This window comes from Phoenix dactylifera, chromosome 2 (assembly GCF_009389715.1).
Source record: "Phoenix dactylifera cultivar Barhee BC4 chromosome 2, palm_55x_up_171113_PBpolish2nd_filt_p, whole genome shotgun sequence".
Lineage (NCBI taxonomy): Eukaryota > Viridiplantae > Streptophyta > Magnoliopsida > Arecales > Arecaceae > Phoenix > Phoenix dactylifera.
Window position 1 is genome coordinate 11,503,899 of NC_052393.1, and position 24,222 is coordinate 11,528,120.

Below are 24,222 nucleotides of genomic sequence, written 5' to 3' on the forward strand. Positions count from 1 at the left end.
AATTTGGAGCTTTTGGGAGGAAGCTGTTTCAGCTTTTTCGGAAAGCTTTATTTTTGACAAAAATGCCCCCATTAAAATCTAATAATTACATAGCTTGCCTCTTTATAAACCTAAAAAATCTGGTTGAGCCAAGAACCCTAGCCGTCAGAGTTCTTTCCGTAAGAGAAGGTATTTTTTTTTTTAATTTTTGTATGCATTCCTTGAACAATATTTTAGAATAAAAAAAATTTAATCCTTCTCTGCACCTTTCAAAATCAATGTGTTGTTTTTTTTTTTTTTTTTAATCATCACCTCGCGGCCCGTCCTCCTCGATCATGGACCACGAAGAACCACCCCTGGACCACGGCATCGCGGTCCAGGCTGTAGCCGCGACACCGTGGACCGCAGCATTGCGGTCCACGATGCCTCCTCTCTCGCGGTCCACGGGTGAGACAGAGGGAGGATCTCTCTCTGTTACAGAGAGATCCTCGGTCCATGCTCAAGCCGCGACACCGTGGACCGCACCACCACGGTCCACGGTGCCTCCCCTTACAGAGAGAGAGGATCTCTCTCTGTTACAGAGAGAGAGGATCTCTCTGTAACAGAGAGAGAGGATCTCTCTCTATAACACAGAGAGATCCTCTCTCTGTACGCTTAATGATCTCGCGGTCCACGGTGGACCGCGAGATCCTCCCTCTGTTGCAGGGAGGGAGTTCTGGTGGACGGCGAGCTCTTTTCCCTCTCCGTTACAGAGGGAGAGAGAGAGAGAACAGAGAGAGAAATCTCTGTTACAGAGAGAGATTTCCCTCTATGGTTCGGGTGGACCAAATTTTTCCTCTCTCTTCGGGTGGACCAAGTTTTTCCTCTCTCTGTTACAGAGAGAAAGATAGATTTGTATTTAGAATTTTAATAGAGTTTGGTAATATTATTGTTGCCTTCTAACTTATGATTGGATCATTTTCTGTCAGGTACTATCACCTAGTGGCTCAGAAATTTGCAATCTCCATTGCACTTTGAAGCTTTAAGAAGTAAGAATACTCCTTTTATTCTTAATTAGCCAAAATATTTTATGCTTATACTTTTGACTTAAAGTCCAAATTACTACTTACATTGTCATTCTTCAACAAAATTCACTGCTAGTGATTCCAAGAATGGACATTTCATGAATATTGAAGCATGTTTTAATTAAAAGATCTTACACCTTATTGTCATTTTAGTGGTGCATACTATTGTTACTAATACTTCCAATATTGCCAAGAAGATATTGGGTACTCAACATCGTATTTGGCTAATATTGGGAACTTGACAATGTAATATGTTTTGGCCTGAGCGTAGTTAGTGCAAGCAACAAAGTGCAGTTAGGCACAGGTTTATAGTGCAGTTAGGCACAGGTTTTCTAATTTAGTGAAATAGTTTACTGATGCCATCCCTCTCATTCATCTCGATCGTAATTATGAGACATGCCCCCTGGACCTTATTAATCTGACAAATAATGTGCATACAACGTAACCATTACATGATTCAAACTTTAGTCTTCATGATCCGAGCATTGGGAATTTCCAAACAATCTCACAATTTTTTTAAGAGAAATCTCGGTGCGCTATTACTTTTATTCCTTCAGAAATAATCAATTTTCATATTTATTACAGAATCATATGAGCATGTTCTGAGAGCTAAAAGGAAAGAACCTGTAGGTGCTAATGGATTTACAATATAAAATCGAGATACTGGAGATAAATAAGGTAATAAATGTTCCTATTAATCTGATCTTATTTCCAATAGAAAGAGAGTCCTACAAGATCTGGAAGTTGAAATTTAAAAAGAAAGGAGATCATGGTACGTAGGCAAAATTTTCCTGAGATCATGGAAAAAATGCTGCTACCTAGTTAGGAATGGGAAGAGTAAGTTTATACATGGTAATGGCAATTTCTTTATTTAGTATCATAATAGCCATCCATCAAATCCTTGATTCTATCAAATAATTGACATTCATTAGACATAGAGTTCTATTAAGAAGACTAGCTTGACCAAAAATGGTCAAGAACATAGACGATACCAGTAAAGCCTGAGATCCATTTAAGAACTGTGCAAGCTGGTGAAAATGCTTATAGTTCTATCAAATAATTGCCTCTTATTGCATGCCTTGTCTAATATCTCATTGTTTTTCTAATATGCTTTACAAGGTGTTTTATTCATATGGATGAAATCATGACTTATGATTGACAAAATGTTTCATGTCTTTGTTGTTGCATTGTAAGAAGAACAAATGTCTAAGAAGAGCCAACATACCCTTGCTGGTCCATCAACCCAAGATGAGAAGAAGAGGAAGGCCATTTGGAATGAAAAATTGATAGAGGAGTTTATCGATATATGTATTGGTGAAGTTGAAGCTGGTAATCGCCCAGGAACACATTTCAATAGGTTAGGGTGGGCCAATATAATTAAGAAATTCAATGAGAAGACTGGAAATCAATATGACTACAAAAAATTTAAAAATAAGTGGGATAACCTGAAAGCAAATTGGAGCATTTGGATGAAATTGGTGGGAAAGGAAACAGGACTTGGATGGGATCCTGTTAGAAATACAATAGATGCACCAGATGCATGGTGGGAAAAAAAATTTCAGGTACACGTGCCACTAGTTTAATATTTGTAAGATTTTTTATACTAACCTATAAACTACTATTGACAACTATATATTGTTAACTTGCAGGAGATTCCTGATGCAGCTAAGTTTCGAGAACGTGGTCTACAACATGCCATAAAATTGGATAGGTTATTAGAGGTACTAGTGCCACTGGGGAGGGGGCCTGGGCACCAGCTTTACTGGTGCAGGAGGATGTTGAGGACACAATTGAAGTATATGAGAGGTTGGATGGGGTTAATAATGATACATTTGAGGGCTTAGGTGACTCAGATGAGGACCATCATATGATTGAGTATAAAATTGATGATGTTCCCACTGATAATTTTAATGTTAACCTTACTCTTGCATCTGATGCTATCCAAGAGAGAGGAAAGAAAAGAGTTAGCTCTACTTTGCATGATAAGAAATGCAAGAAGGTTGGGGGTGCTGCACAACTATCTCAGCAATTGAGTCGTCTTATTGATGCAGTGGAGAAGAAAAGTACAGTGCCATCCAAGATGATTGATAAACCTGGACGTAGTATCGATGAGGTGATGGACGTAGTGCATATGATGCCTGAGATGGTAGCACAACCTGAACTGCTTTTGATTGCTGCTGAGGTGCTCCTTAAAAGAGAACATCGAGAGATGTTTATGGCACTCCGAGATACCAATCTTCGAATTGAATGGCTCAAGCGAATGTCAAACTTACATAAGTAGTTATTGACGTACTATTATGGCAATATGTTTTGTAGTTTTAATTATGAACTTCTATTATAGAATGATGATGGACTATATGTATTTGTGGTATCTCTTGGATAATGTATCGTGGATGCTATTGATTTTATGGATATTATAGATGTTATGATTTTGTGATATTATATGTATTTGCATTATATGTTTATATATCATTTGTTTTATTTGCTACAGATGTTTTATTTTTTGCATAATATGTTTTCTACAGGTATGGGCAGCATTGACAATAGTTCTGAGGAGAATTATTCCAGTGAAGATGAGATAGTTGATGATGATAATTATAATATTCTACTAACTGCAACTGTTGGTATGGTTACTGAATATTACACAAAATATATTGAAAAGGAGCCTTGTAGGACCTCTTATCAAACCGGATACAAGTTCGTATCAGAAATTTTACATGGCAATCCATATAGATGCCAACAACAATTTCGAATGGAAAAACATGTATTTATTAATCTGTGCATGGAATTGAAAATCAAATATGGTTTAAAGGCTTCTAGATATATTCCTGTTGAGGAGCTGGTGAATATGTTTTTGATGATTCTAGGACATGGGTTTGGGAATAGGATGGTTCAAGAAAGATTTCAACATTCCGGAGAAACAGTTAGTAGATATTTCACCCATGTTTTAAATGCTGTTTTAAGGATGTCCAAGGATATTATTAGCCCGCTGGATAAAGAGTTCAAAAATATTCCAAGTAAAATCCGCGATGATCATCGTTGGTGGCCTTATTTTAAGGACTGCATTGGAGCAATTGATGGCACCCATATACCAGTGAAAATTTCTCCATCCAAACAAGTACCATATATTGGCCGAAAAGGGATTCCTACACAAAATGTTATGGCTTGTTGTGATTTTGATATGCGTTTCACTTTTGTTTGTGCTGGATGGGAAGGTACTGCTCATGATACTCGTATTTTTTTAGATGCTATACACAGAAAAGAGCTCCAATTTCCACACCCACCTAGAGGTATGCATTTTAATTAAATATATTATAATATAGACGTATGCATATTAATTAAATATATTATGATCGCAAGTATACTTTTTTAACTTTCATTAAATATATTAAAATACTAACTCATATATATATATATATGCAGGTAAATATTATTTGGTGGATGCAAGATATCCTCACATGTTGGGATATATGGGGCCTTACAAAGGGGAGAGGTATCATTTACCAGATTTTCGACGTGGAAGTCAACCAAAGGGTATGCATGAAATCTTTAATCATGCACATTCCTCCCTGAGATGCACTATTGAGAGGACATTCGGATGCTGGAAAAGTAGATGGAGAATGTTGAGTACCATGCCCAACTTTTCTTATCATAAACAAGTCCAAATTGTGGTGGCTTCCATGGCTATTCATAATTTTATTAGAAATCATGCAATCAAAGATTTGGAGTTTCAGCCTTATGATGATAATGAGGATCTACTCCCTTCTGATTGTTTAGAGATTAATGAACCACAGGAAGAACTGAGTGCAGAGCAAAGCCAAATATTGGGTAACCGTGAGATGGATATTCTGCGTGATCATATTGCTTCTCAACTTATAGCTCGTTGACTTCTGAGTGCAGTGCAATTCCACATGTTGTTTTATTTTGTATTTGACCAAACATGAATGTTCGTTGTATTTTTGTTGCTACTACGTCAACAATGTAAAAAAGTATGAACAAGGTAAAGTTAGAGAGGATGGATATTAACTATGTGCAATCCTTGATTAACTATGTGCTAAGATATATGTATACCATGCTAGATTAATTGTGTCCAATCCTTAATTGTGTGTTAGAAAGGCTAAACTGTGTGCCAGGCTATATGAAGTATATTCCAAGCCTTATTAAAGTATGCACGTAGAATATGCTAAATAATTTTTCATCTATGTGATTCTCGTCTAAACATCTAGTAATCATTTAATCAATTTTATCACCTAACTAGAAAAATTGTTAGAGAGATACCATAATACGTTATTGTTACGGGGGAAATAAGCCGCCATGCCCCACGTGACCGGCACGCGCGCCCAGGAAGACTACGGCTGCCCTTTGATCCAGCAATCCGACCCCGAGTCGGATATCCTCGGCTCCGCAGCCCGACCCCGAGTCGGCTGCCCTTTGATCCAGCGCTCCGACCCCAAGTCGGACGTCCTCGGCTCCGCAGCCCGACCCCGAGTCGGCTGCCCTTTGATCCAGCAATCCGACCCCGAGTCGGATATCCTCGGCTCCGCAGCCCGACCCCGAGTCGGCTGCCCCTTGATCCAGCGCTCCGACCCCGAGTCGGAGATCTCTTGATAACGACAGGCTATTCCCCAGAGGCACGCCGCGGCCTCCTGCTCCACTACTCCCTGCAACGGCTGTATCCGATGCTGCTCCACGATCTCCTGCATCAGCCGTACAAAGCGGAGCCCCACTATGCCCTGACGTGGCCGTACCCGGTGCTGCTCCACGACGCCCTATAACGGCCATGTCAGTGGCCACACCATCGTGCCCCACGATAACGAACCCCCCCTGAGAGACCCCCCAGCCAGGTATATATGCGGCTGGGGGGAGAAAGGGGGGGAGGTGAGCAATATCTCCCAGAGCACTCTCTTACTTGCGATTATCACCTCTCCTCCTCCTCCAATCTCCTCTGACTTGACCGTCGGAGGGCCATCACCACCCTGGTGGTGGTGCAAGGCTTGTTTGCAGGTTTCTTGGCGGAAGGTGGAGCGCAACCAACACCAACCAAGACAACTCAGACGGAACCCCGTTCACACCGCAGTGCCAATCGTTCTCGGTTTGGACCACCACCAACAGTTGGCGCTAGAAGGAGGGCCCGAATCTTAGAACGATCGTAATGGCACGGCGAGGTGGTCGTGGAGCTTCCAATGCTTCCGGTCGCGGAGCCTCTCGCGCCTCCGGCCGAGAGGCTGCTGCGTCCCCAACGCACTCTCAGCAGCACTCCACCGCCCCTTCTCCCATCCAGACGGTCGAAGCTGCTCAGTTCGACCAGCTAGCCCAGCAGGTTCGCACCCTCGCGGAGGCAGTGCAGAATCTGCAGGGTATGATCTCTCGGGTGCCGCAACGGGCTCAGGAGCCGCTGCCCCCCGAGCACTCGCCTCTTCCTCACAACCCGCGCTCCTTCCTCTCCCATGGAGAGGAGCGCCGGCGCGAGGAGGATTCTCGAGTGCGGTCCATTCTGCCAGGACCTTCTCATCGGAGCTGTGCGGGGTACGAGAGGCGGATCCGGGCGCGTTCTCAGACACCCCAGTCCTCGAGGGGCCCGCACTCCAGTCGGTCCCCCTCGCGCCGCTCCTTGTCCCCCACCCACCGGTCGCGCTCCCTGGACCGGCGGGTGGACGATCTCCACAGACAACTCCAGGTCCTGAAGGGCCACTCCAAAGATCCCTTCGCTGACTTGGAGATCTCCTCCCAGCCGGCGCTTGCCTCGAGGATCCTGCGGACCCCGAACCCGCCGGGGTTCAAAATGCCGGCGATCGAACCCTACGACGGGGCGGCGGACCCGCGGGACCACGTGGAGAGTTTCAGGACTCTTATGCTCCTCCATGGAGCATCGGATCCGCTCCTCTGCAAGGCCTTCCCGGCGACCCTCCGTGGCCCGGCAAGGGCATGGTTCGCCGGCCTGGAGGCTAACTCCATCCAGTCCTTCGACCAGTTCACCCGCTTCTTCATCAGCCATTTCGCCGTCAGTAGCAGGCGGCGACTGGTCTCCGACTCCCTCTTTGATGTCCGGCAAAACGAGGGAGAAAGCCTGCGGGATTATCTCACCCGCTTCAACAAGGCTACACTGGAGGTCCGGAACCTGAGCCAGGAAGTGGCTCTCTCAGCCCTGAAGCGTGGCTTCCGGAAGGGCAGACTCACCTTCTCCCTGGACAAACGCCTGCCGCGGAGCTTCCCGGAGCTGTTATCTCGGGCAAACCAGTATGCAGACGCCGAGGAGGCAGCCTCCCACCGGAACAAGGAGGCCGCCGAGGCCCCTCTAAAGCCCGGGAAGAAAAGGCGAAAAGAGGCACCCCAGAGGAGGAGCCCGACGCCTCAACGCCGGCGCAGAAGCCCGTCACCAGCAAGGAACCACGGCGCCACACGCCCTCGTTCTCCGCACCGACGCTTCAACCGGTACACCCCACTCCTGGCCCCTCGGGCCCAGATCCTCATGGAGGTCAAGGGGCGGGAGGACCTCCCGGTCCCGAGGCAGATGAAGAAGATCCCTGGGAGGAGGCCTTCTCGGGCGTACTGTGAGTACCACCGAGACCATGGCCACGATACCGAAGACTGCTTCCAGCTTCGGGACGAGATCGAGGCTCTCATTCGCCGAGGGCGTCTCGGTCGATATGTAAACGACCGACGTCCCCCGGCAGGCCCGCATCCGGTCGACCCGGCCCCTCAGGAGCCTCGGGAGCAGAATCGACCCGTTGCGGGAGTGATCCACACCATCACTGGGGGCTGCTCTCGGCCCGTGAGGAACGCAGGGGGCTCGGCGGAAGCATCAGGAGTGGCCGTCGCGAAGAGGCAGCGGGTTGGAAATGTAATCACTTTTTGTGATGAAGATGTAAAGGGGGTTCAGACTCCCCACGATGACGCCATGGTGATCTCTCTCACTATGGCGAACTATGATGTAAGGCGTGTTCTTGTGGATAGTGGAAGCTCAGCTGATATTTTGTATTACGAGGTCTTCCAAAAGATGAGCTTGTCCCGACAATTGTTGCACAAAACATCCACCCCCCTCATAGGATTCACTGGAGACGCTATCTCGGCCGAAGGTGTCATTGAGCTGCCTGTGACTGCGGGCGTTGCACCCGCAGAAGCCACGGTGCGACTCGGGTTTTTGGTCGTCCGTGTCCCCTCGGCCTACAACGCTATCCTCGGACGACCCGGACTGAACGCCCTTCGCGCGGTGGTTTCTACCTACCATTTGCTCATGCGGTTCCCCACGGCGGCCGGGATTGGAGAGGTCCGAGGTGACCAACCAACCGCACGGCAGTGTTTCCTAGCAACTCTCAAAGGGAAGAAGCCCATGGAAGCCTTAAGCGTCGAGTCCCTTGACGCCAGAGACGAAGTGGCCTTGCGGCACGGGGAGCCGGCCGAGGGCGTAATCGAAGTTCCCCTCGAAGAAGGCCGCCCGGACCGCACGGTCCGGGTCGGTGCCAACCTCGACTTGGAAGCTCGGCTCCGGTTAGTGGAATTCCTCCGAGCCAATGCTGATGTGTTTGCCTGGTCGGCGGCCGATGTACCTGGGATCGACCCGGAGGTCATTTCTCATGCCCTCAACGTCGACCCGACCCACCGACCAGTAAAGCAAAAGAAGAGACACTGTGCCCCGGATCGGATCCGGGTGGTCGACCAGGAGGTAGACAAACTCTTGGAGGCAGGTTTCATAAGGGAAGTGAGCTACCCCGAGTGGCTGGCAAACGTCGTACTTGTCCGGAAGGCGAGCGGGAAGTGGAGGATGTGCGTCGACTACACCGACCTGAACAAGGCGTGCCCCAAGGATAGCTTTCCGCTTCCGCGAATAGACCAACTGGTCGACGCGACTTCCGGATATCAGCTGCTGTCTTTCATGGACGCCTTCTCCGGCTACAACCAAATAATGATGGCTCCACAGGACGAGGAGAAAACGGCCTTCATAACAGACAGGGGGCTGTACTGTTACAAGGTAATGCCCTTCGGTCTGAAGAACGCTGGCGCTACTTACCAGCGCCTCGTCAATAAAATCTTCAAGGAGCAGATCGGCCGGAACATGGAGGTGTACGTGGACGATATGCTGGTAAAGAGCCGCCATCCGGATCAGCACATTGCGGATCTGGAGGAGACCTTCGCCACCTTGCGGAAGTTTCGTATGAAGCTAAACCCAGCAAAGTGCGCCTTTGGTGCTTCGGCCGGGAGGTTTCTCGGCTTCATTGTCAACCAGCGGGGGATCGAGGCCAACCCGGACAAAATCAAGGCCATCCAAGATATGTCCCCTCCGACCAAAGTGAAGGAGGTTCAGGAGCTCGCTGGGAGGGTCGCCGCGCTCGGACGATTTGTGGCAAAATCGGCCGAACGCTGCCAACCGTTCTTCAAGGTGTTGAAGCGCCCGAAAGACTTCCTCTGGACGGCTGAATGTCAAGTGGCGTTCGACCAGCTCAAGGAGTACATGGCGTCTCCTCCCCTGCTGTCCAAGCCGCAAGAGGGGGAGATGCTCTACCTTTACCTGGCGGTCTCCCCAACCGCAGTCAGCGCAGTACTGGTTCGGGAAGAGGCAAAACTTCAGAAGCCCGTGTACTACACCAGCCGAGTCCTCCGGGGTGCCGAGACGCGGTACACGAAGGCTGAAAAGATCGCCTTCGCGCTGCTGACTGCGACCAGGAGGCTTCGCCCCTATTTCCAGGCTCATTCTGTCACCCTTTTGACCGATCAACCACTGCGGCAGATCCTCAGCAATCCTGAGAATGCGGGACGGCTGGTGAAGTGGGCAGTAGAACTTGGTGAGTTCGACATCCGCTACCAGCCCCGGCCCGCCATCAAGGCCCAGGTGCTCGCGGACTTTCTCGCTGAGTGCACTGTGCAGGAGGCGGAACCTAGGCCGCCGGAAACACCCAGCCTCGATCTCCCGATCTGGACGCTCCACATTGACGGGTCGTCGAACCCTGAAGGTGGAGGGGCTGGGCTGGTCCTTACCAATCCCGATGGAGTGATAGCCGAGTATGCCTTGAGGTTCGGATTTCCAGTGACCAACAATGAGGCGGAGTACGAGGCCCTAGTCACGGGACTCAAACTCGCCAAGGAGCTCGGCATCCGGCGTCTGAAGGTCTTCACCGACTCCCAGCTGGTGGTCGGGCAGGTTCGAGGGGAGTTCGAGGCACGGAGCCCGACCATGCAGAGCTACGTCCGGAAGGTGCAAGCACTCATTCCCGACCTCGGCAGTATTGACATTCAGCAGGTCCCAAGGAGCGAAAATGCTAGGGCCGACAGGTTGTCCCGCTTGGTGGGCGCTGAGGCACACAACTTGTCAAGGGCGATATACCTGGAGACCCTAGATGCCCCGAGCATCGGCGAAGCTCAAGCGGTAATGGCAATTGATCCGGAACCATCTTGGATGGACCTGCTTGTAGCTTACCTCGCCGAAGGGATCCTCCCCGAAGATGAAGATCAAGCTCGGCGACTTGTTATGAGGTCCGCCCACTACGTACTCTACGAAGGGAGGCTGTACCGGACCTCGTTCACCGCCCCCCTCTTAAGGTGCCTCCGCCCTTCGGAAGCGGCTTACGCCCTCAGCGAAGTCCACGAAGGCATCTGCGGATCGCACCTGGGGGCTAGGTCCCTGGCACATAAGATCATGAGGCAAGGCTACTATTGGCTGACCTTATTGGAAGACTCAAAGGATCACGTACGGAAATGCGACGCCTGCCAGCGCCACGCCAACATCCAGAGAGTCCCCTCTGTTCCCTTGGCGCCAATCACCGCCCCCTGGCCCTTTGCACAGTGGGGAATGGATATCCTCGGACCATTCCCCATCGCTTCGGCCCAGCGGAAATTTTTGATTGTCGCCATCGACTACTTCACCAAGTGGGTGGAGGCAGAGCCACTGGCCACCATCACGGAGGCGCAAGTCCGGAAGTTCGTAAAGAAGAACATCATTGTCCGATTTGGGGTACCTCGGGTCCTCATCTCGGATAACGGTCGACAGTTTGATAACAAGCATTTCCGAGACTTCTGCGAGGAGTTCGGGATCGAACATCGGTTCACGTCCGTGTCGCATCCCCAAACCAACGGCGAGGCCGAGGTCACAAATCGGACAATCCTCCAAGGTATCAAAGCGCGGATCGGACGGACGGGGCAAGCTTGGGTCGAGGAACTCGAGAATGTCCTTTGGGCGTATCGGACCACCCATCGGACTCCTACCGGGGAAACGCCTTTCAGCCTAACCTATGGCACGGAAGCCGTTGTCCCCGTAGAGCTCGGACTTCCCTCACCTCGGGTAGCCGCACACCGACCCGAGGCCAACTCGGAGCAACTCCGAGGGAACCTGGATCTCTTGGAAGAAGCAAGGGAAATGGCGCAGGTTCGGATGGCAATGTATCAGCGGAGGGTGGCCCGATATTACAACTCCAAAGTCCGACCGAAGCTTTTCAGAATTGGAGATCTGGTGCTGAGGCGAGCTAAGGCATCTCAACCTACGGAAGGTGGGAAGCTAGCGCCGAATTGGGAAGGCCCGTATAAAGTTCGTTGGGTAAACCGACCTGGCTCCTACCAGTTGGAAGCCCTAGATGGCCGAGAAATTCCAAGGGGCTGGAATTCCGCTAACCTGCGGATGTATTACCAGTAGAACAACAAGGCCAGAAAGACAATTTGAAAAGGCGCAACACTTTTCATTTCAATAATTTCTGGTTACAATGGCGTGCTCGTGTGATTACAAGGAATTCCCAGAGGGGAATTAGGGAGTAAAGAAAGCAAAGAAGAGGTGGAGAATCCGTGGAGCTGAGGACCGAGGATCCCAAACCCTCAACCCAAAGCAGCTGCAATTCCACCGGAAGTGGGTGCTTCTAACCGGAGGCGCCATCCAGCACCTCACCAAAAAGACGAGGAGCCGCCGCAGAAGAAGCTCCCGCTGCCCCCAGGGGAACGCCGCCTCCAAAGGATATTCCCATCCTCCCCAGTGGTAGGAAAGAGAAGGAATTCGAGGGGGAAGAGCATACGGAGGCGCGGTCCCGGACTGAGCGTCTGGTGCAGAGCTCGATCGGGAGGCTGAACTTCAAGGAGGGGAGATGTGATCCCGGATGAAACGCCTAGAGCGGAGTTCCGCCGGGAAGACCCTCCTTGTTGATCCCAGATGAAACGGCTAGTTGGCTGAAGTTGCAAGGGGAGCGCCTCCCCTTTCCTTCAACAGGAGTCTCTCAGTCATATGCCAAGGAGGAGGTCCGCGATCCATGGCAACCTGAACAGCTCCGGCTTGGCAAACTCCATCGTACCTGCACCTGTATTTATAGCCAAACTGCGGCCCCCTGGTCGTTCCGATGCGGGTGGCTCCAATAAATGCAGGCGCATTGAAACCGGAGCCGTTCCGGCTCCCGAGGCGTATCTCCCCGCGATTTCCTAAGCGTCATTCTCCTTAAACCGCATTCTTTGTGCAGGACAATCCGGGTGTCATGTACCCCTAGGTCCACATATCTCCGCTCGTGCCCAGGCCGTATCCTCCTCGAAGAACCCGCGTATCGCGGCCGCTCAACTAACACTCCTCGCAAGCAGCAGCTGGCGATTCGATTTCCCAGGTAACGCATTAATTAGCGTTTAATGCCCTTCTCGTGTTCCCCCAGGCAACGCTTAGAGAAAAGGAGAAACATGATCGCGGCTGGCCACGGAGAAACCCCGTCGGGCAGCGAGCGACAAGCGCACGACCAGCGAGCGGAATTTTCCGAGGCTCGGCCCTCGGATGCCTGGCTAGCCCGATGATCATCCCGGGAGCAGACTAGCCGGAAGCCCCGACCGGTCGCCTCGGCTTGCGCCAGCCTTGGCCGACCAACGAGTGGAATGGAGGTATCCTCGGAAATAAGGCGGGCCACCGGGGGGAGCTGGCCCTCGGCAACCAACCCCTTCAAGGCGGCCAAGCCATCGGACTCCTCCCTTGACAGTCTCGATAGGCCGATCGGAGACTTCATCGGGGTCTCCCAGGTCGCCCTGATTTCCCAAGAGGGATCTGCATCAACAAAAAAGAAGCGCTCCTTCCATTTGTGAATGGAGGTAGGAGCCTCCTTGACAAGGCCGCATCCTCGCCGCGCTGCGAAGCACCACCACCCTTTGTCCTGGGGGTGGCCGCTCAGGCTGTAGAACTCCCAAAAAACATTCAGGGTGGCGGGGATCTCGTGCATACGGCAGAGAACCTGGAAGACCGTCAGGGCCCGCCACGAGTTCGGCACCAGTTGCGTCGGTGCCACTCTTAAACCCCGTAGCACCTGCATGACCAAGTCCGAAGGGGGAAAGTGGAACCCGGCCTGGAGAATGCCCTCATTGATGGCGATCTTCCCTGGAGGAGGATGGGACATCCTCTCCTCAGGCCCCGGGAGCGTGGCGTTGCAGGCCTCGGGAAGGTGGTACGGAGCCACGAGTCTGTCTAAGTCTGTGGCGACCAGCTCCGACTTAATTTGGTCTGCTCTCACTTCGCCCATTCCTAATGGCCAATAAACCTACGGTCAGGACGGGGACAGGAAGGGGGGAGATACCGGAGCGACTGGAGTACACTAGTATAAGAGGGGAAAGTATGGAGAGCCCTAAGTAGAAGAATGGGGAAAACTCACCGGAAAAGAGGTAAGAACGGCTCCGAGAGCGCCAAAGGAGAAACAAGTGAACAGTCCGACGGCAGCAACAGCTGCGCAAAGGGAAAACTTGAAAATATCTGTAAAGAAGAAGACGGACGGGGAAAGGCCCCCGATTAAATAGGCGGAAAGGCAAGTGACGCCTCGATGACGCCAGAGGACGCCTGGCTGCCGAAGGGTCGCTCGCGCCCCAAAGGCGAATCGACACCATTAAGGAAGGATGTCCGCCGAAATCCTCAGACTGCCAGGTCAGCAATAACCGCCATACGCCATAAAAAGGGCGGGGAGCTCGAAGCGCGCGCGCCTCTCCGAGGAACGGCGGCAATCCCGAAACATCACTCCCTTTACCTGTTCCCCTTCTGGTTCCAGGCTCGGAAGTGGGGGGCTACTGTTACGGGGAAAATAAGCCGCCATGCCCCACGTGACCGGCACGCGCGCCCAGGAAGACTACGGCTGCCCTTTGATCCAGCAATCCGACCCCGAGTCGGATATCCTCGGCTCCGCAGCCCGACCCCGAGTCGGCTGCCCTTTGATCCAGCGCTCCGACCCCAAGTCGGACGTCCTCGGCTCCGCAGCCCGACCCCGAGTCGGCTGCCCTTTGATCCAGCAATCCGACCCCGAGTCGGATATCCTCGGCTCCGCAGCCCGACCCCGAGTCGGCTGCCCCTTGATCCAGCGCTCCGACCCCGAGTCGGAGATCTCTTGATAACGACAGGCTATTCCCCAGAGGCACGCCGCGGCCTCCTGCTCCACTACTCCCTGCAACGGCTGTATCCGATGCTGCTCCACGATCTCCTGCATCAGCCGTACAAAGCGGAGCCCCACTATGCCCTGACGTGGCCGTACCCGGTGCTGCTCCACGACGCCCTATAACGGCCATGTCAGTGGCCACACCATCGTGCCCCACGATAACGAACCCCCCCTGAGAGACCCCCCAGCCAGGTATATATGCGGCTGGAGGGAGAAAGGGGGGGAGGTGAGCAATATCTCCCAGAGCACTCTCTTACTTGCGATTATCACCTCTCCTCCTCCTCCAATCTCCTCTGACTTGACCGTCGGAGGGCCATCACCACCCTGGTGGTGGTGCAAGGCTTGTTTGCAGGTTTCTTGGCGGAAGGTGGAGCGCAGCCAACACCAACCAAGACAACTCAGACGGAACCCCGTTCACACCGCAGTGCCAATCGTTCTCGGTTTGGACCACCACCAACAGTTATCACCTACTATAAATATAATATTATAATACGTTATATCATAATACATTAATATGTTATGTTAAATAATTTAATATTATGTTATATTATGAAAAATTAATTTATACTAATAATTATAATATTTTATACCTTTATTATTGTATTATACTATAATATTATATTATATTATATTACATTATAATACATTAATATGTTATTTTAAATAATTTAATATTATGTTATATTATGGAAAATTAATTTATACTAATAATTATAATATTTTATACCTTTATTATTGTATTATACTATAAATATTATATTATATTACATTACATTATAATACATTAATATGTTATTTTAAATAATTTAATATTATGTTATATTATGAAAAATTAATTTATACTAATAATTATAATATTTTATACCTTTATTATTGTATTATACTATAAATATTATATTATATTACATTACATTATAATACATTAATATGTTATTTTAAATAATTTAATATTATGTTATATTATGAGAAATTAATTTATACTAATAATTATAATATTTTATACTTTTATTATTGTATTATACTATAAATATTATATTATATTACATTACATTATAATACATTAATATATTATTTTAAATAATTTAATATTATGTTATATTATGGAAAATTAATTAATACTAATAATTATAATATTTTATACCTTTATTATTGTATTATACTATAAATATTATATTATATTACATTACATTATAATACATTAATATATTATTTTAAATAATTTAATATTATGTTATATTATGGAAAATTAATTAATACTAATAATTATAATATTTTATACCTTTATTATTGTATTATACTATAAATATTATATTATATCTTACATTACATTATAATACATTAATATGTTATTTTAAATAATTTAATATTATGTTATATTATGAGAAATTAATTTATACTAATAATTATAATATTTTATACTTTTATTATTGTATTATACTATAAATATAATATATATTACATTATATCATAATACATTAATATGTTATGTTAAATAATTTAATATTATGTTATATTACCAAATATTAATTTACTCTAATAATTATATTACTATTATGCTATATTAACATAACATTATTTTATATTACAATAATATTATACTATATCGTATATTTATGTATTAATTTATGTTATGTTTTATTATGTTCTGTTGTATAATACTATGCAATGTCCTTTATGGTAATTTTGTCATACAAAAGTACTTTCTCAGTTTGTTTACCAAACACAAAACAAAGTACCACAGCACTTTACGAATGTAGTTACCAAACAGCAAACAGCTTTTTATAACAGCTCTACTTCAGACAGCTCTACTTCCAACAGCTCTACTTCCAACAGCTCTACTGCCAACAGCTCCCCCAAACAGGGCCTAAATCATGGACAAGTAAACGTGAGTGTGTAATTATATGCAATATAATGATATACATAGACACGGATCGACTTGGGTTTGGAGCAGATGCTGTGAAACTTTTGTGCTACCGGCTTTCGGCTTAAAAGCTAAACCCAGGTTTAGGCCAATCTTGGTTTCACTCGGCCCAGCACAGCCCATTGACGCCTATGCTTTCTCAGTTTTCACTACCATGAAGAGTCCGCATGGGATGGAGCCCATGCGCCACTGTGCCGGTGGAAACGGTCTTGGTGGGCGGACAAATAGCATAATCTCATATTAGAATAGGCTTTTTTTTGCATAAAATATTTTTCTAAATATCAAATTTTGCATAAATATTCTTTCCAAATTTATTTATATATATATATATACACACACACATCCTCGTAAAATACTTGTTTTGCTATTCTATTTCTTTTTTTATTCTTGTTTTGCTATTGTACTCTCTTCCAAAATTAACGTTTCTAGATTAAAATGATTAAAATATTTTTAATGGATAGATATGCAAAAAGAAACTCTTATAAGACAATCATGATAGAGAACAAAAAATAATTTCAAAATTTTATTTTATTTTTAAATTAAAATAAATATAGTTTTTATTAATGGTGTTAGAAGAACCGCTATATTAGGATCATTTGTGTAAAAACAGTATTTTATGAGGATACAAAATAAATATAAATTTTAAGAGGTATCTCACAAATTTAAATTTTTATAAAAATATTTATGAAAAAAAAACACATTTAAAATATGGCATGGCTAATAGCCTAACATCCAACCCTGTTATTACTACTTAATTCCACAGCCTATGCAGTCCCAACGAAGAAGGGAGCAGTAGAAGCGTCCCAGAAATCTAATGAAATCTCCTTGAATACCTTCGCTACTAAGCTTCCTTTTCCCTTTCAATTCGTTCAATCTCAAGTTAACCATGGATGGCTCCTGATTCAACTTTTGGCAGAGCATTATCACATATGAACGCAAATCCGAAGTAAATTGCAAACGCAATCCAACTGGCAAATCAAGAACGGCAGGCAATAGCCATCAGAATCTTAAAGAAAACCAGGGTCAGTGATGGTGAATAGAAAACACCGTGACCGAGGTTTTAGACCATACCAAACGAAGGCGCACTGGCTTTGGTCCGCTTCGCTCTTCCCCCTTCCCCGAGCAACACCTACTCTGCCGTCGCTTGCCTGTCATTCAACACGTATCTCCTTCTGCCACGTGGCTGCTACACCCTTCCCTCCCTCCAAAAACGGAAACAAAAGCAGGGAGAGATTGACCGTCTCGCTGGCTTTACTTGTTTCCAATGGGACCAAAGCTAATTCGAGGCAGGGACACGGCGTAAAAAAAAAAAATCAGGGAAATTAAATCTATATCTGGCGTTAATGCGGCTTCAATGCATGCAGCGCCTTCTTTGGTAATACCTCGGCCTTTCCTCCTCCCCCTTCTTCTTCTCCAACTGCCTTCCCCAACTAAAACAGAGAGCAAGAGAGCAAGACAAAACCTCTCCTCCTTATAATCTCTCTCTCTTTCTTCCCCCCACCCCCCCCACCCCCATCACCTCCATAACCTTTCCTCTGTGCATGCAACGCAGGATAGGATAGGTAAGCGCTCCAAAGACTTGAACGGAAATGAAGTCCAATGGCCAATTTCCGGCGTTATGCTTCCTCCTGCTCCTCCTCTGTCTTTCAGGTCGGCACCTCTTATTCTAAAAATTAATCAAATTTAAGAGTTTTATAAATTTTAGTTTTTAATATTAAAAAGGTGAAATAGATTAATTAAAGAATGGATTTAGAAGTGATCTGTCATGGAGGCACGCACTGTCCGTAGAGTATTTCAAGTTGCAGGGCATCACAAGAGGCTTGAACTACTCGAAGGACGTGATATGCAAACGTAGATCTTTTCCTTTATTTATCAAACTTGCGTGTTATTTACTTATTTATTGATTTAATTTGTTAGATAAGTACTGAAAAGTAACTAAATAGATTTATTTCTTACAGTTCTTTCTTCTATGTTCACGTTTTTTGGTTGCTCCTTCTCTTTAGGATTTCCATTTATTTTGATGTGCTGTGCTTATGTTGTTCATAGATGCATATGATCCGATGGACCCCAATGGCAACATCACGATCAAGTGGGACATCAACTCAATCGAGGATGCAACGTATAATGTATGTGATCATCCTTTTACCATCCTTTTTTCTTTTAATTAACCATCGCTCTCTCCCCCTCTCTCTAGCTGAACAATGGAAGTCTTGAAAGCCACACAAGATGAACATGGATTAGATAGTCTTGAAAGTTGATATGTTACTAGAATTGCATTGGAACTCCAATTTGATATGGCTTGTATGGATATCAGATGACCCTTCTCTCACCATCATACTCTGTCCTGCAACTCTTCAGCCATATGAGAGGTTACCATGATATTGTTATTATATTAAGTGCGCTGGCAATAAGCAAGATTGAGTAGCTTTGTGCCAAAGGGCATATAATACTTTGATATTTTTCAAACGTGTAGTGTTAAGTTAAATATTATCATAAATGGTTCAATGGAATGCTAGGAACTGTATCCCATCTCTTAAGCTTCACATATCATTATTTAGCTCATTTCTTGTGACAGATGCATGCAGTCTTCATCACTGATCCCAATAGTCATGCTTAAATATGGTATATTACATACTTCGAGTAGGTTCCAGCAAAGTATTAGTAGATGTAGATTAGGAGTTACAAGGATCTTGGGGCTACCTTTTGAAAGAGTTTACATTATGCAAGAAAGTGTCCCTTGCAAATTTGGAAATCTGAATCGAGACTCGTTGTGTGCCCTCGGAGTGAGAGATTTGATTCAACTTGTAATATTCATTCTGATTTTAATTTCACATCCTATATATGCAGACCCTAATTTTCAAGTACGCTGGCAATAGAACAGAAATTTGTCATCGAGCCAGGAGCTTAGGGAAATCAAGCTTACGGTCCAACTACTGGTCATAGCCTGCTTTAGTGGCTAAACTTTAGGCTTCTGCTTTTCCATAGCAAAAGTTTAAGCTTGACTGATGCAGAACAGAATCAGCTCATCTGGTACCATCTTAATAAAACGTGTTCTGTTAATGGACTCTTTTACCATGAGTCTCTGCAAAATAACAGCTAGCTTGCTGGTTCCGTTGCGAGATTCTACAAGAAGGAATGCACAAAACTAAACATAACATGCTAGCAAAGTTTGATTAGCTGACTATAAATCGTCTTATAGTTGGTTTCTGTCCTTGTGATCTGGAGTAGATCATTATGACTATCACCTCACCTCTTTTAAGGGAAGTTCCGTTCTGTAATTGAGATCTTCCTGAACATTTTTCAAATGCTTCTTCTGTCAGCTTGCTGGATTGGCAGGATTTTTGGGAGTTGTTTCTCAATTTGTCAATCCTTCCAAGGAATCTATCTTGCCTGTTTTCCTAGCTCTACTTGTGCTATAAAAGAGATCTATCATGCCCTTTCAGGAGATCCCAATTTTGCCCGAAGCACTGAGGATTTGAGTTGAGTTTTCCCTGCAATCTCATAAAAACCAAGATTGAATAAGTTAGATTGCTGGTATGTTTGTATATCAGCAGAAAAGTCTGAAGGGCAAGTCTTGCACCAATGCTGCTGAGTGGTAGTGGGTATGATCAGACTATAGAATGCCATAATTATTTGATAATGAGTTATGCCGTCTTTTTTTCTCTCCTTTTTTATTTTTTTGAGAAACCTAAACATTAGGTAGCAGCCTAATCACTTTCATTCAGAAAATGAAGCAAAAAAGGACGAACCATGCCATTTTTGTGGGTTGATTCTTTCAATATTGAATGCTAAAATATTGATGTAAAAAATCCATTCAATTTCTGTTACACTATACAAAGTTCATCCTCATAAAAATTCGAACTAATGTTCCTCTCAAGCCAAAATCTCTATTATAAAATTAGAACATTGCCAACTTATGTAGATTTTATAAGTTAAACTTGATGCAGTATAATCCTCTCTTCAGTGCCAACTGGTTTTCATTCCTAATGGCTTCATGAGCTTTGTCATATGCTCATATAAGATGTTTGATTTCTATATTTTAGTTCTGTGAATTCCAATTACCTTCTCAGTCGTCAGGCGTGCTCCTTCGATGCAAGATTCACATTCCTTGCAATGTTACAGGTCATTGTGAGTATATACAATTACCAGCTCTATCGCCATGTTGAGAGTCCTGGTTGGAGGATGAGCTGGACGTGGCCCAAAGATGAGGTGATCTGGGACCTGAGGGGTGCAGAGGCCACTGAGCAAGGGAACTGCTCTAGATTCAAGGGATCTCTTCCACACTGCTGTGATAAAACTCCGGTCATCGTCGACTTGGCTCTTGGAGCTCCATACAACATGCAATACAAGAACTGCTGCCGGGGAGGTGTCCTGTCATCCACTACTCAGGATCCAACTAAAACTATGTCCTCCTTCCAAATGAGCGTGGGGGGTGTCTTTGTTCTTGACAGCGCTACGAAGGCGATCCCATCAAATTTCAGTGTTGGCCTTCCCGGATATACATGCAGCAATGCTACTGTTGTTGCACCAAGCAAGGTCCAAGTCGATGGCCAACGGAGCATCCAATATCTAAGTAAGTGAAAAAGAGGTCTACCTGCAGATGTTGGTTTTTTTCTCTTCTTTCTTCTGCAGATTCCATGTAAAAATCTTCAAGTTGAGAGGCTTAACTTCAGGTGTTCTGGCAATAAGATTAGATAATTATTGAGAAATAAGGACCACTTTGTTCAATTCTTTTTTTACTTGCTTGCTACCTGTTTGCTACTAGAAAAATTAACCTCATTCGCTTTCGTGCAAAAATATCATAATGGGGACTAGAACACTTCAAAACTAATTTTTTTCGGTGAACTCCAGTTTAGAACATTTCTGCTTTCTTATGTTCTCTTATTAATGCTATACCATTACAGTCCTATTAAATTCTCCTATGGGGCAAAATTTTGCAGTGACTTGGGAAGTGACCTGTTCTTATTCCCAGTTCAGGGAATCAGCTACACCTGGTTGTTGTGTTTCTCTGTCTGCCTTTTATAACAGTACTGTGGTCTCATGTCCTCTTTGTAGCTGTGGCTGCCAAAATTCACCAGCAACTTCAGAATGTTTCAGGCGAGCTTCTTCTGAACTCTTTTCTTTCAGTTATAATATCAAAATTTATTTGAAAGCCATATCGTTTTTGCTGATCATCTTGTTGCAGAGATGGTCAGCAACCTGATCTGCTACAGTTACCGAATGGTGATGACGAGGGAACACCGCCTTTTGTGCTGTGCACGCAGCATATGTGCCCAATTCGAGTGCACTGGCACTTGAAAGTGAGTTACAAGGAGTATTGGAGGGTTAAGGTGACGATCACCAACTTCAACATACTGAAGAACTACACCGATTGGAATTTGGTGATACAGCATCCAAACCTTCGGAGCATAACACAAGTGTTCAGCTTCAACTACAATCCTCTGATTCAATATGGTGATATCAGTGAGTCTTCTTTTCTGTCGCATGAGTATAGTCATATTTCAATTTCTATGCTAAAATTTCTTTCTTTTTTGTTCCTTTTGTGCTGTCGCATGAGTGTTCCTTTTGTCTCATTCCTTCCTTGCAACCATTTAAAACTCACAGATCTCTGCGATTTCCAAAGACGTGGAAAGCTGCTCTCAGGATATTAACCACCTCAGATTTTCATTATCATATGATTTAATGGACCCAAGAGGCTTGAATAAAAATACACAGCGCATATGAGGCGATTTTTTGCTGAAGTATTGCAATTTGGAAATTACTAGCTCCATCCATTCTTTGACAATCCATCTAATTCATTGGATTGAGTAAAAACAACTAAAAAAAATTAGAATTTTGATTGTACACCAACATGCATCCTTCCTTCTTGCTTCTCCCTTGAGGCAATGCAAACTTTTACCGTATGCATTTCTGGAAACAAAGTCGCATTCCTTGGGAAGTTATCTGATATCGTAATATCTTGCTTCAGATGACACGGGGATGTTCTGGGGCATCAAGAACTACAATGAGATGCTGCTGCAATATGGAGTAGATGGCAACGTGCAGACCGAGATGCTACTGCGCAAGGACCCCGGCGATTTTACTTTCAAGGGAGGCTGGGCTTTTCCAAGGAAAATAGCATTCAATGGGCACGAGTGCGTCATGCCGCCCCCGGACATGTTCCCATCGCTGCCCAACAGCAGCCCAGCTGCACCAGCTTTGCTTCTCCATCTCTGCCTGGGCCTGTCGCCTTTGCTATTGTTTGGTTTGTTTCTGTTCGTATAGATAGCAGTTGGCCTTATTGGCAGGGCGATTTAGATCAATCAATCCTTACGGCAAAGGATGCTTATCTACAGTCCGAGTTTTGAGATATCCAGCAGATGAATCACCCTTCAGGACAAGCCGCCTTCATGCAAGGTTCTCTCAAGCATCGATCGCCAATCCCATTCCTTGCGTATCTTTGCCATTGGATCATCATGTTGGTTTGGTTCCAACGAGAAGTTATATTTTCTTTATGAGGTTGGTGTTGGTATCAAAAAATTATGTTACTTTCAGAACAAGTGACATCTAGAAGTATAAACAAGTAACCATGAAAAAACGGCATATTGTTTTTCTTTTTTTTTTTAAGATACAACGTGAGTTTTAGTTTGCTCTATTTTTCCTGAAAAAAGGTCTTTAATTTCGTTGTCATAAAGTTCTAAATTAAGTTGGCTTGAGTCTTATTTTGACTTGGGAGCCTGACTTGATTGGGGTGGACGCTCGACCAATTTGGCATCCGTGGCTCAGGCATTTTCCTATCTGATTTTAAATGCTTTCCCATGTACCTTCGAGAAAAGAAAAAAGAAAAAGAAAACCGTTATTCTAGTTGTACTCTGTCAAACAAGCTATCGATGGGTTTCCAGAAGAAAAACTCATTCGGCGTACAGGAGCGGCCATCCTCGTGTACCAGCAGACCTAAATGTAATAACAGAAATAAACGGGGACTTGGTTTTAATTTGATAACTGAAGCCGTTATTATGTAGATACACGAAAATTAGAGCTGAAAAATAATTAGCATCATCGAGAAGGATCCAAGAAAGTTTTTTCCTCCTCTCTGAATCTCTCTCCCTGTATATTCCAATTCCCAATCCCATACGGTTATCGTGGAACCAATTTGCAGAAAATGCAAATAAAAAAAGCTAGATTGACAAGCGCCCCCCCACTTGGGAAATCATTTCTTCAGGTCCACGGACCTTGCTATAGAAACCAGATTATAAATTTTTGACCTCGGGATGCCCGTATTAGATTAGCACTTCAAAAGCATTTCGAGAAATCAAAGCTCTAGGAGTTGAGGGTAGCCTGAATCGGTCTAAGGTATGCCTAGCACATTTTATAGGTCAATATCTTAGTGCTTGAGGGCAACGATTATTGTCATTGGTTGGATCCAGCAGAGTTTGAGAGGGGTGGATGATTACTATCCGCTTCTTATAGCTATTCGGAAGATAGTGAGGGATGGGATGACCCCGCAGGCCAAGTATGTGTATCAAGATGCTAACGGGACAACAAATTGGGTAGCCTCCATGTGGCTGACCACTTTGGAGAGATCTTGTGGTTGGGGAGAGGGGACTATCTAGTGCATTTTGGAACTTATTATCTTTTGATTTTTTAAAATATATTCAAACTCGTTATGTATGATCTACCTATTTTAGCAAAAAAAAAAGAAGAAAAAAAATAGTGATCACCCTGTTTCCAAGGCGGATGGGGCCAGCTCTTGGTCCTTGTCACGAGCCCAATGCATCCAAGGTAGAGAGGGTAAGACATCTTTCCTCCATGAGATCGACATCCTCAAGAGCCGAGCATGCTCATAAGTCATAAGAGCCGCACCAATAATTTTTTGTAATGCAAAATAGCAGAGGATCTGAATTTGAAAGTGTCGAGATCCTCC

The 24,222-nt window shown here is 45.4% G+C and overlaps 1 protein-coding gene and 1 long non-coding RNA gene across 2 annotated transcripts; both read left to right on the top strand.

The window, feature by feature from the left end:
• The first annotated feature begins 900 nt into the window (after nucleotides 1-900).
• Nucleotides 901-2,525, top strand: LOC120107888. Its single transcript, XR_005509496.1, has 2 exons — nucleotides 901-1,007; nucleotides 2,238-2,525. It is a non-coding gene; the product is annotated as an uncharacterized LOC120107888 (long non-coding RNA).
• Nucleotides 2,526-3,570: 1,045 nt separating this feature from the next.
• LOC103708480 (COBRA-like protein 7) lies at nucleotides 3,571-22,891 on the top strand. The gene is made up of 6 exons (XM_039116126.1): nucleotides 3,571-4,333; nucleotides 18,366-18,445; nucleotides 20,442-20,892; nucleotides 21,260-21,416; nucleotides 21,505-21,782; nucleotides 22,288-22,891. The coding sequence occupies exons 1-6, from the start codon at nucleotides 3,571-3,573 to the stop codon at nucleotides 22,581-22,583; spliced, it is 2,025 nt and encodes a 674-aa protein (XP_038972054.1). The 3' UTR covers nucleotides 22,584-22,891.
• The last annotated feature ends 1,331 nt before the right edge of the window (nucleotides 22,892-24,222 follow it).

What these genes read in the sequence shown, in the direction of transcription:
- LOC103708480 (XM_039116126.1), top strand. Translation starts at nt 3,571, where the DNA reads ATGGGCAGCATTGACAATAGTTCTGAGGAGAATTATTCCAGTGAAGAT. An exon ending in TCGAGGATGCAACGTATAAT is followed by an intron (nt 18,446 to 20,441) that starts GTATGTGATCAT and finishes GCAATGTTACAG; the next exon opens with GTCATTGTGAGTATATACAA. An exon ending in GATTCAATATGGTGATATCA is followed by an intron (nt 21,783 to 22,287) that starts GTGAGTCTTCTT and finishes ATCTTGCTTCAG; the next exon opens with ATGACACGGGGATGTTCTGG.